Source organism: Delphinus delphis, chromosome 6 (genome assembly GCF_949987515.2).
Source record: "Delphinus delphis chromosome 6, mDelDel1.2, whole genome shotgun sequence".
NCBI lineage: Eukaryota > Metazoa > Chordata > Mammalia > Artiodactyla > Delphinidae > Delphinus > Delphinus delphis.
In genome coordinates, this window is record NC_082688.1 from 85,799,966 (window position 1) to 85,812,478 (window position 12,513).

At 44.3% G+C, this 12,513-nt stretch overlaps 1 protein-coding gene across 4 annotated transcripts in view; it reads left to right on the forward strand.

The window, feature by feature from the left end:
- The window catches only part of AOPEP (aminopeptidase O (putative)), a 374,694-nt gene that overhangs the window by 100,201 nt on the left and 261,980 nt on the right, over nucleotides 1-12,513 (forward strand). For all 4 annotated transcript variants that reach the window (XM_060014998.1, XM_060015000.1, XM_060014999.1 and 1 more), the window contains exon 5: nucleotides 2,934-3,179. In XM_060014998.1, coding sequence (XP_059870981.1) covers nucleotides 2,934-3,179 — 246 coding nt within the window. The remainder of the gene's footprint in view (nucleotides 1-2,933; nucleotides 3,180-12,513) is intronic.

The window sequence follows — 12,513 nt, forward strand, 5'->3', positions numbered from 1 at the left end:
TGGCTGGAGCACCAAGAGCCTTTCATCCACACGGCTCAGAATAAAAGGGAGAAAAAGTAGAGGGAATTAGTAGACGTATGAGGAAAGAAAGAAGGAAAGGAGGGAAGGAAGGAGGGAAGGAAGGAAGGAAGGAAGGAAGAAAGAAAGAAAGAAGCAAAGAAGGAAAGAAGGCAAGAAGGAACGAAAGGACGGAGGGAGGGAGGGAGGAAGGAAGGAGGGAAAGAAGGAAAAACAAAAAGAAAGAAGATACAGTAAAAATAAAATAAAGTATAATAAAGTTATTGAATTAAAAAATTCTTAATTAGAAAAAAAAAAAGGACGGATAGAACCTTAGGACAAATGTTGGAAGCAAAGCTGTACAGACAAAGTCTTACACAGAAGCGTACACATACACCCTCACAAAAAGAGGTAAAGGGGGAAAAATCATAAATCTTGCTGTCAGAGACCACCTCCTCAATTTGGGATGATTCGTTGTCTAAAGGAGGGAAGGAAGGAAGAAAGGAAGGAAGAAAGAAAGAAGCAAGGAAGGAAAGAAGGCAAGAAGGAACGAAAGGAGGGAGGGAGGAAGGAAGGAAGGAGGGAAAGAAGGGAAAACAGAAAGAAGATACAGTAAAAATAAAATAGAGTATAATAAAGTTATTGAATTAAAAAATTCTTAATTAGAAAAAAAAAAAAGGGACGGATAGAACCTTAGGACAAATGTTGGAAGCAAAGCTATACAGACAAAGTCTTACACAGAAGCGTACACATACACCCTCACAAAAAGAGGTAAAGGGGGAAAAATCATAAATCTTGCTGTCAGAGACCACCTCCTCAATTTGGGATGATTCGTTGTCTAAAGGAGGGAAGGAAGGAAGGAAAGAAAGAAAGAAAGAAAGAAAGGACGAAGGTAAAGTATAATAACGTTCTTAAAATTAAAATTGATTATTAAGAAAAAAAATTTTAAGAAAAAAACATGGACGGATAGAACCTAGGACAAATGGTGGAAGCAAGACTATACAGACAAGATCTCACACAGAAGCATACACATACACATTCACAAAAAGAGGAATAGGGAGAAAAATCATAGATCTTGCTCCCAAAGTCCACCTCCTTAATTTGGGATGATTGGCTGTCTATTCATGTATTCCACAGATGCAGGGTACATCAAGTTGATTGTGGAGCTTTAATCCGCTGCTTCTGAGGCTGCTGGGAGAGATTTCCCTTTCTCTTCTTTGTTCTCACAGCTCCCAGGGGCTCAGCTTTGGATTTGGCCCTGCCTCTGCGTGTAGGTCGCTGGAGGGCGTCTGTTTTTTGCTCAGACAGGACGGGGTTAAAGGAGCCGCTGATTCGGGGGTTCTGGCGTACGGAGGCCGGCGGCGGGGAGGGAGGGGCACGGAATGCGGGGCGGGCCTGCGGCGGCAAAGTCCGGCGTGACTCTGCACCAGCCCGAGGCCCGCCGTGCGCTCTCCCGGGGAAGTCGTCTCCGGATCCCGGGAACCCGGCAGTGGCGGGCTGCACAGGCTCCGCGGAAGAGGGGAGTGGAGAGCGACCTGCGCTCGCGCACAGGCCCCTTGGTGGCGGCAGCAGCAGCCCCAACGTCTCCCGCCCGCCTTGGGGTCCGCGCCTCCAGCCGCGGCTCGCGCCCGTCTCTGGGGTCCGCGCCCCCAGCCGCGGCTCGCGCCCGTCTCTGGGGTCCGCGCCCTCAGCCGCGGCTCGCGCCCGTCTCTGGGGTCCGCGCCCTCAGCCGCGGCTCGCGCCCGTCTCTGGGGTCCGCGCTTTCAGCCGCGGCTCGCGCCCGTCTCTGGGGTCCGCGCTTTCAGCCGCGGCTCGCGCCCGTCTCTGGGGTCCGCGCTTTCAGCCGCGGCTCGCGCCCGTCACTGGGGTTCGCGCTTTTAGCCGCGGCTCGCGCCCATCTCTGGAGTTCCTTTAAGCAGCGTTCTTAAACCCCTCTCCTCACGCACCAGGAAACAAAGAGGGAAGAAAAAGTCTCTTGCCTCTTCGGCAGGTGCCGGCTTTTCCCCGGACTCCCTCCCGGCTAGCTGTGGTGCACTAACCCCTTCAGGCTATGTTCAAGCCGCCAACCCCAGTCCTCTCCCTGCGCTCCGTCCGAAACCGAAACCCTAGCCTCAGAGCCTCAGCTCGCAGCCCCGCCCGTCCCGGCGGGTGAGCAGACAAGCCTCTCGGGCTGGTGAGTGCCGGTCGGCACCGATCCTCTGTGCGGGAATCTCCCCGCTTTGCCCTCCGCACCCGTTGCTGTGCACTCCTCCGCGGCTTCGAAGCTCCCCCCTCCGCCTCCCGCAGTCTCCGCCCGCGAAGGGGCTTCCTAGTGTGTGGAAACTTTTCCTCCTTCACAGCTCCCTCCCACTGGTGCAGGTGCCGTCCCTATTCTTTTGTCTCTGTTTTTTCTTTTTTTCTTTTGCCCTACCCAGGTACGTGGGGAGTTTCTTGCCTTTTGGGAGGTCTGAGGTCTTCTGCCAGCCTTCAGTAGGTGTTCTGCAGGAGTTGTTCCACGTGTAGATGTATTTCTGGTGTATCTGTGGAGAGGAAGGTGATCTCCGCGTCTTACTCTTCCGCCATCTTCCCCTCAGATCTGAAAGGCACGTTTCTGAGGGCAGGAAATTGCTTTTTATTTTGGTGGGAGGGTTGTTTTGTTATTTTGAATCTTGGAGGTTCCCCCTATTTATTCTAAAAGAAGATTTTACTACTTTTACTTAGCTTAGATTGAAAATAGTCGATTCAGCACATTGATAAGTATTTTGACCTGTCATTTTTCACCACTGTGCAGAAACAGACAAGCCAGGAACCAAAATGAACTGCTTTGCTTATAAGCCCATCAGAGCCACTGTCTCCCAGAAGTTGTCTGTGTCTGTGAGAGTTCCTCATCTCCATGGCAAGGGGAATAAACCTGATTTACCAATAAAACGCATCTACTTATTTCATGTTGTTCCCAGGTATGTTGGTGTTTGTGGTCACATGGAATACCCCTGCCGCTTCCAGAATGCTTCTGCCACCACCCAGGAGATAATTCCTCATCGGGTATTCGCTCCAGTGTGCCTGAAGGGTGCCTGCCAAGAGACCCTTCTGCCGCTGATCCCTCCTTGCCTCTCAGCAGCACACTCTGTCCTGGGAACACACCCGTTCTCCAGGCTGGATGTACTCATTGTTCCTGCCAACTTTCCGAGTCTGGGGATGGCCAGGTACGTTGTTCTGTTGTGGCTCTGGGGAAGTTTTTTGACTACTTCTTGCTTTCCCTGAGCTCTGTCAGAGCAATTGTTTGATTAGGTTGGAAGGGCCATCTCACTGCTGCCTTGAGGGACGGCATGTGTATACTCCACCATGCATGAGCCTTTGGGTGTCATGGGCTCAATTCAGTTGCCTTGAGAGTGAACACTCACATTGTTGCTGGGATTGAGAACACACTGTGCCCCCAGAATGGTGTATGTTGGATTGTGGCTAATCAGGGGCTAGTTAGCTCAGGTGGTGAGAGCATGATGCTAACGAGCCCAACGGTCATAGCTCTGGACAGAGTAACACAGCTTGGTTCTAGAGCACAGGCTGCTCGCGTAATCCCGACCAGCTGTCTCATGCATTCTCACCACTGGTCACAAGGGCAACGACTTGAGAGCCCCTGTGTCAGAGAGACTGTGGATGAATCAGTGTAAATCTATCACAGCTGCTAGAAAAACAGCTCAAAGCAGATGGCTCACTAGGGAAGGTTGGGGGGGGTCACTTGTCTTGCTACTATTTTTTAATATAATAAATGTATTATTCTTACTGTCATCCCAGTTTAGTTCCTATGGAAAATCAAGACCTGAAAGTTGAACCTTTTCCTATATGTAATTTATGCCTAAAATTCATTCATTAATGCTGTTGTTCATTCAGTAATAGGTAACTGCGTTTCACTCAGTGTTTTACTTGGTTATGTACTCAGGATTTTCTTGGTTCTATTTCTGTTCGAAAATCTTAATCATTAACAGTGAATATGCTCGACTAAGGATGGGAAAAATAAGCTCATCAAAACATGTGACTTTAAGTTTTTCCCTATTAGTCAAGGAAATTCCTGCTGCCAATTAATTTCTATGCTTTTGAACAGCTGTCATTCGTGGTGTTTTCCCTGAAAGCTGCACACATTCTTAGTGAAACCCATGAGTAGATAAGAACTGACCAGAACATTTGCTTTTGATCTTTACTATATACGTATACTTTTTAAAAGCTGGCTGGTAGTTTTAATCCTTGAGGAGGTCTGAGAAGGTCATTTAGACTGACGTGTATCCTATATTCATGAAGATAATGGGAATGTAAAAACTAGGATCATTATATATATTTGGTTATGTGCCTCATGTAATTGTCTTGGCTGTCTATATATAGAATTTGTCTTAACAAGGGGTCTTCTTTGGTCCCTTTGAAGAGACTGCTGGACTTAATTTGAGTGGAATTACTGGCAAAGGAAGGGTCGTTTGTTAAATGTGTCTGATTTGTACACCGTTTTGAGGGACCGTGTTTATTTGGGAGTTTTTAGCACTTTATGAGAGTTGCAGTTTTTCAGGGCATGTTTGCTAACAGTTCCATGTTCTGACCTGAGGGAACCAGAGGCATAGTATTTTTCATACAGAGAAACTTATTTATTTTCTGTAGCTCCTTTCTGGTATCAGTCTGCCAAAACCAGAATTTGTTGACCTGTAGGCCAATCTATAAAGCTTTTCTTTTTAAGTTTGTGTGCCCAAGCTGTGTGTTTGCTTCTTTTTGAGATATTTAAATTGATTTAAACATGCCTAAATCTGTTTTTTTAACGTAGTAAGCCTAAGTACCCTACGGCCAAATGGTACTGGGCACAAATGTCAAAAACTGTGATGGTGATAATAACTTAGCAGGAACAAGACTGCTTTTATGCGTAAAAACAGGAGAACCGTACATTTAAAAATTTGTGGTTGGTTGTCAAATACCATTTTTTTTCCTTCTTTTTAGACTGTAGAAATAGTCTGCCCTGGTCTAGATGTTTTCCTGGGCTTAGTTACCTCTCCCTGTATTTGAACAGTGGAGGGGGGATTGTGGTATCTTCCACTGCCAGTTGGGGGTACGGAGGCACTGTTTTTCCTAACTCTGACCTAAATTGATTCCACTTGCTTGGCTTGACTCTCTCGGGATCCCCACACCTTGAGCCACATGCAACTGAGTGAGGTTTATGACTCAGCTGGCTCCTGGGGCCCTGTTGCCTTATTTATGGTCAGATCTTTGCTTGGGGCTCTATAAAGCAAACTGAAACAAAAATGACAGTCTTGTAGGTCAATTCTGTACCCTAAAGAGGAGTAGAGAAACCCCAAGTCTAGTAGGAGCCACTCAAGAAGACGTCTAAGAGAAAAACAAATACAGTATGCTAACACATATATATGGAATCTTAAAAAAAAAAAAAAATGGTACTGATGAACCTAGTGGCAGGGCAGGAATAAAGTCATAGACATAGAGAATGGACTTGAGGACACGGGCTGGGGAGGGGAAAGCTGGGGCGAAGTGAGAGTAGTGTCGACATATATACACTACCGAATGTAAAATAGTTAGCTAGTGGGAAGCAGCCGCATAGCACAGGGAGATCAGCTCGGTGCTCTGCAACCACCTAGAGGGGTGGGATAGGGAGGGTGGGAGGGAGGCTCAAGAGGGAGGGGATATGGGGACATGTGTATGCATATGGCTGATTCACTTTGGTGTACAACAGAAACTAACACAGTATTGTGAAGCAGTTATACTCCAATAAAGATCTATTAAAAAAAAAAAGACATCTACTCTGAAATTTGCCATTGTCCTATTAGTTGTAATGCACTGGAGATCAAAGGATTCCTTGGTAAATTAAATGCTTCTTTCCTGAGTCCACATTTTATAAACATGTATGTAAGATCATAAATTCCATACCTCTGGATTTCTTTAGTGACTAGGTCTTAATCATAATGAATAACATTTTACATAAACTTAGTATTCTTTTTTAGTAGATGACATTAAGCAATCCCACATGAACTAAAATGGGTGAATTGTTAATAAAAGTTTTAAAAACTTTGGGGATAATATCCATAATGATTTCACTGTATTTTACATATTACATATCATAGTTCACATGAATAACCTTAAAACTCTCCGCTCTGAGTCTGTTTTTGAGCCTGATTCTGATATTTCAGTAAAGCAAGAAAAAAACATTTGTACAATTTGAATGTATGATAATGACAAAGCAATTTATAACAAAGTAAATAATAAAACGACAACTGTTTAGAATTTGGAGTGTTTTTCACTCCAAATAGCAGTAAGTAGAACATTTATCAATACTGCACTTCATGATTTTTGTCGCCTTTTAATATACTAGGAACTGTTACTTATCAACCCCTCCAGGGGAGAGATACTTTCATTCTATTCTGATTTTAAGAAAAATGACTAGTTTGCCTCTAAGGCACTATTCACAGTTGCATTCCCATCCTTTTCTCATTTTGTAAATGTGGGCTTTGTTTTTGTTTCACGTTAAGTTTGCCTTCTATAAAGGCTGAATCTGCCATATGAGGAGCTGTGGAGTGTACATTTCTTGGATTGAGTAACATGTTATCTAAACAAAGATAAAAATGCATTTTAAATGAGTCTCTAATGTATAGAACAACTCTCTTCTTGTTGGTGTAATTAGCATCCTGTCATTTTCATTGTGTCCTCTTATTTTCTCAAATGTCTCAGCCAGGCATTGACTAGTAAGCCTAATTTCCCAGGTATTGCGAAATTCATGAAAGGAGTTCGTCATCCTCCTTACACTCTTTGTTATAATAATAATAATGTTAATGGAATAATATCCTGGAATCAGATTTATGACAGTTGTCTCAAAATTAACACCTCAGTCTTACCTCTGTGTATATTTGTAATAAGTGCTTTGCTCCACCATTTGTCTTTCAGCGGTTCACAATTACATGTCACGGGGTGTAATTAGGTTGGCAGAACTACCTTGCTGACATCGAAATACGTTCTTGTTTTTTTTCCTCCTCTATTTGAATTGGAAGAATCTTCTGCAAATCATTTCAGAGTGGTTTTATGTATAGAGCATTGAATAAAAAAGCCATGTCCTCTATGGCTGTGCTTCTCCCCTCTACCATTCATGTGTAGTTTCACCCCAGTCCTTCTTGGAAAACTGGGGACAAAAAAAAAAAAAGGTAGCAGTGTGGTTGATGATAGGTGACCAATTCTGCTTTGATCTTTTTCCCTCTGGTTCTGTACCAGATTGTCTCGTTCGTCAGTTCATTTGTTTGTTTATTTATTCATTTATTCATTCTTAAAGTTCTATTAAGCGCATACTGTGTGCCAGGTAGGATTTAAGATGCTGAGTCTACAAGGGTGAACAAGGTTGATGAAATCTCTGTCATTACGGAACTTACATTCCAGTCAGGGGAGAAAATAGTATACATGAAAACAAACAACTGAGATGTGTGCTATGAAGAAAATATAGCCACATTAAGTGACAGAGTAACTGGGGACCAGTAGCATCGTTAGGGTGAAGAGGCAAAGGCTTCCTTAAAGAGGGACTTTTGCAGTGAGACTGAAGAACAGGAAGGAGCCAGTCTTGTGGTAATCTGGTGGGAAAGCAACTCAGGCTGAGGGAGGTTCAAGTCCAAAGGCCCCAAGGGAACCGTTGTAATGGCTGGAGGGGCAGAAAGAAGGCCGGCATGACTAGAGGGCAATGAGCTTTTAGAATGGCTTTCCTTAGACTCATTTTGGGCACCAGGAAATGCCATGGTCCTGCAGGGCTTGGGTCACCTGAGCCACCCGTACACCCGTTTGAGGAAAGTGAGGGAGAGCCGCTAAGAAAGGGCAGAGGTTGAGCAGAGATTGATGGTTCCACGCAGTCCTGTGTATATGGAGAGAGTAGTCAGAGAGGTCAAATCGTTTCTCGGCTTTCTGGGGACCAGTGGTGCCATAGCATCTTGTGACTGACTGACTGGAGCCTGACTTGGCTTAGCATCTACTGTGCTGGAGCAGAGTTCTCCACTGAGGGGGCATCAGAGCACTTGGTACCCAGACTGGCAACTCTCCCCAGTGGCTGCTGGTTGATTCCTTGCAAGTTTTTTTTTTTAACACAACAGGTCACAAGGAGGGAGGCATTATTTATATGTTTGCTCAGCCTAATCTTTAAGGTTTTTAAAGACTGAGCAAAAATAGGACTGATGGATAAAGAACGTAGAGAAATAATTATCAATTACTGAAACATCTTCAGTGCACTTCACAGTGGAGCAAAACTATAAAGCTCCCAATTACACATGACTTGTTCTTAAAAGATTGGATTGTGCAATAAAAGGCTTCTGAATGCTTGTAAGAGTTGCTGACTGTTGCATGCCCAATTTTCTTAAGTGCCTCAATTTGCAAATAAGCGGTGTGCACATACATGCCCAAGAATGAATGTAACGAGCTCTCCTTCCACCTCCTCCTCCTGGGGTTAGACAGGGTATTGCCCCGTTTACTCTTATCTCCCAGCCAGTGTGTAATAGAATAAGCAAAACATAACGTGCTGGTACAAAGGGCCTGTTGTTTTCAGCCTTCTAATTGTGCTCCTTTCTGTTGGGGAAGGAAGCGGTCGTAAATTTTTGTCATTATCTTAAGTAGCAAGGTTTCACAGTTTTGGGAATTTTTCTTTACTTGTTCTTTGTTAGCTTCTACTTGAAGTTTTGGCTCCCCTAAACCAAAAACTGCTATACATTTCGACAACCCTCTTGTAAATGTCAGGGGCTGTGACCCCTTGATTTCAAGGCAGGATGCAACCATAGGGATTCTTTCCTTGGGGAAACTGATTTTGAGCCAGAAATTAGTGTACCTTTCGGTTCACCAAGGTTGCCAGCTCCTCTGCTCTCTCTGATGTGCTGTGGATTTCGGGGTCTATGTGTGGGTTTAAGTTCTTTGTTATTGTTGCTGTTTGTTTCCCAGACTTTAATAAATTCTTCTTTCCGCATGGATTGTTTTAAAAAGTATTTTGAAGGAGCGCTTCTTTCCCTGTTTTCCTCTATAACTCTTTTCTGTTTTTACAAACAGGGGGTGTGAATGATAGAAAGCAGCTCATCCCTTCTTTTTTTCCTGTAAAATTTTAATCCTTTGTTTACTGGCACCCCTGCCATTGCTGGAGCAATGAGCACATAGGATACGTTGTGAGTAGCAAGGTCCACAGGTCCACACGAGGGGCCTCAGACCCCCTCAGATGCTTCCCCTTTGTTGCTTTCTTTGTGTTTATTTCTCCACTCTGTTTTCTATTTTTCTTCTTAAGAAAATTACCTGACTTTATTTTCCTCCTATCTTATAGAGAAGGACTTTCCCCCGCTAACGTGCTCTGGTTCTTTCATTTTTCTCTCTTGAAATAGAAACAGGTATTCATAAGGCGATGTTCTTCTGGGACTCTGGAAGCCCTTGACTGTGATTATTTGGTTAGTTTTGACAATATCAGTCTGTAGTGATTGAGACAGGAGTGAAGAGGTGTGCGTATGCTACATTCTTTACAGCGCAGGTACAGGAGAATATATGATGTCCCCAGGTCACTTAGAGCTGGGAAGTCAGAGACAGAAGTAAAAGGGCCTCATCCTGGGACGGCTGTCAGAGCCTGGGGTTCAGACTTAGGCAAGACTTATCTGTAACCCTCTCTGGGGTATATATATTTGCTTCAAGGTCCCCCTGTAGAATCATAGTGTCATGGAGTCTAGTTGAAGATCAGTGTTCACTATGGGCTCGCTTTGAGGCAACCATAGAATCTGGGTACCGGGCAAATTCCTGGATCACATGAGTATGTTGGGGCCAGATTCTCTATATAGAGGAACAGCAGGCAGAGTGAACTCACAGCTTTTGGCTTAGCCAGAATCTTCTTCTTGCCATCAAACAGCTGTGCTGCTTGTCAGATCCCGAAGTAGCATTTTATCACCATTTTACTACGATTCCTCCCCCTCTGAAAGATTACGCTTAAGTGTTTTGTCTTCTTTGAACTGTTCTCCACACACATAGACTGAACAGTCCTACCTTCAGAGGACACTGCCGGGGCCATTCTTCAAGAGAAGTTGTCAGGCCTTTGAAAGGCCTTCCTGAAGCAATCATCCATCTACCTACATTTGTAATCTTCTCTCTCTATTAATGTCATCATACGCCCCTAATCTTTTCCAGCCCTCGAGCCTGAGATGGCCAGTTGGCCCTACTTTTCCATCTTTCCATTGCAAAGAAAAGCCTTGTATTTTTTTCTCCTCTCAGTTATTTCTCTACAGAAGCACCATTACTGAATAGAACATACATTCCTTGGGTGAAAAAGTACCATGGAATTGAATGTGCAAAGTTGTCTGAGTTGGAATATTACCAATCTTGTGCATTCTCACTCCTTGAAGCACTTCACAGAGTGAGCGAATGCTCCTGGCTTCTGGACTGTGTTGTGTGTGCATGTGGCCATGGAGCGGTGTATGTATTTCTCTTAGGGCTAGACTCCTTTTAGGGAAAACACCAACTCCGGAAACAAGCAAGGCACAATCTATGAATAGCTCTGCTCAAGGGAACATTGCCTCTGTTTTATGATAGCCATTGTGCATCTGGAACCCACCACCGTCTGAGCCCCAGAAGCCTGTTTGCATAAAGTGGGTAAGAGATTGCCTTGTCACTTTACCCACCCCTAGAATGTAATTGGAAGAGTATCCCAGCTACTTTTCTTAAAAAGAAGCATTAACTTTAAAAGGCCAAAGATGTGAGGAAACACTCCTTTAAAAGTGTGCTACTTTTTAAAAAATTGATTAACTTGTGGGATCTGTGGGTACACTGAAAAGGTCCACTCTGATTTAACCCCAGAGTGGAGCGTGAAGAAGCTTGAAATAGAAATATTATATTTCTTGGTTAACTAACCATGCTGTTTATCGAGGTGCCTCCTCAGAGAGTCTAGACATTGTTCTGGAAAGAACAATGAGAAGAACAAAGAATGCCAAATCTGCCCTTTATGTTCCCAGTCAGCTTGCTGAAAATGATCACGTCCCCTTTTCACCATTAAAATGGAAATCTTGGAATTCCATTTCATGAGAGTGTGGATGACACTCGGGCTCCCCAGCCAAAACTTAGGTTGGCCAAGGAAGTCGGAGTGCTCTTGTGAGCCTGGAGACACACCACCAGGCCCCTGTTCCTTAGAGGCCCGCTTGCTGAGAGATGCGGACTATGGTCGGCGGATCCTAGTTTTTGAGTTAGTCTCCCCTAAGAGGAGACCCTGAGAACCTACTCTGAGAATGAGTCCGCTGCAGTTTCTAGCTTTTATCATACATGTGCAATTCGGCAGTTGGAGAGGATGGATGGGCAAAGCCAAGGATTCGTTCAGTAGACTCATATCAGTGGACAGGTATGCTGAATGCTGATGATTCTCTGGCTCCAAGGAAATATGAAATCTTTAGCCTAAATCAGGATTTCCTACCTAGGTTCCAAGAAGACTAGTCTTGTGGAATGTTTATAACGTGGGGAAAGGAACTGTGAGTTAATTAGTTAACCCACAAAGTTAAAAGGGAGTCTTTACTGGAGGGCTTCTAAGAAAGCCTTTAATATCCTTATTATCCTGATTGAATATCCTGTCATATATGTGCCTCTCAAAGACAGGGCCATAATATGCAGGATTCCCCCAAATCTTGTGCCCAGGGATCCCCCTTTACCATGCTCATTTTCCTCTATAACTCTTTTCTGTTTTTACAAACAGGCGGGTGTGAATCCTAGAAAGCAGCTCGTACCTTCTTTTTTTCCTGTAAAATTTTAATCCTTTGTTGTGGCTGCTGGGCCGTTGTGGTCTCAAGAAAACCACCTCCTCAAAACACACTTTAGGAAGTGATTCTTGGGGAAGAAATATCTTGGAGCCCATTGCATAGCTGGCTGCGGAATCCAGCTTTCATGCTGTCGGTAGCAGTTGCGGACCTGCCGTGTGTCAGGCACTGCTCAAAGGCCTTGCTTTACAGCCGTGAAGAAGATGGGGTCACCATTTAGTGCAGGAGGTCCCACACTTTTCTGACTATATATCAATTTTTGAACAATCACCCCTTCCACATATTTATATTTATTTATTAGTTGTATACATTTAGTACGGTGTTAATATATTAGGTATATTATAAAATACACACAAAAATGGAAACTTAAAAGTTTCCATAAGAAGAAAACAATTATGAAAGGAAGTTCTAACATTTCTCCCTGCACATCATTGGGTTGGCTAGTGCCCTAGGGTCTCTGAAGCTACCTGGGTCCCACCACGGAGACTCTGATTCAGTGGGTTTGAGGTGCCGTCTTGGCATCTGGTATGTTAACACTTCTGCCCAGGTGATTCTGCTGCAGGTGTTATTTTGTGGGGACTGTGAGGGCGTCTCTGGACAGGGAAGTGTCTCTTGGGTAGTTTTCACAGACTCTACACCCTGCCGTCTTCTCTCAGGAGAGCATGTTAGACTGAGGAAAGAGGATGGTGGGGAAGCTCCTTGGTGTGCTGTCTGCTTGTCTGTTATTCATAAGGAATGTGTTCCCCAGGAGCTGGGCCCAGTGACTGGCCAGAAT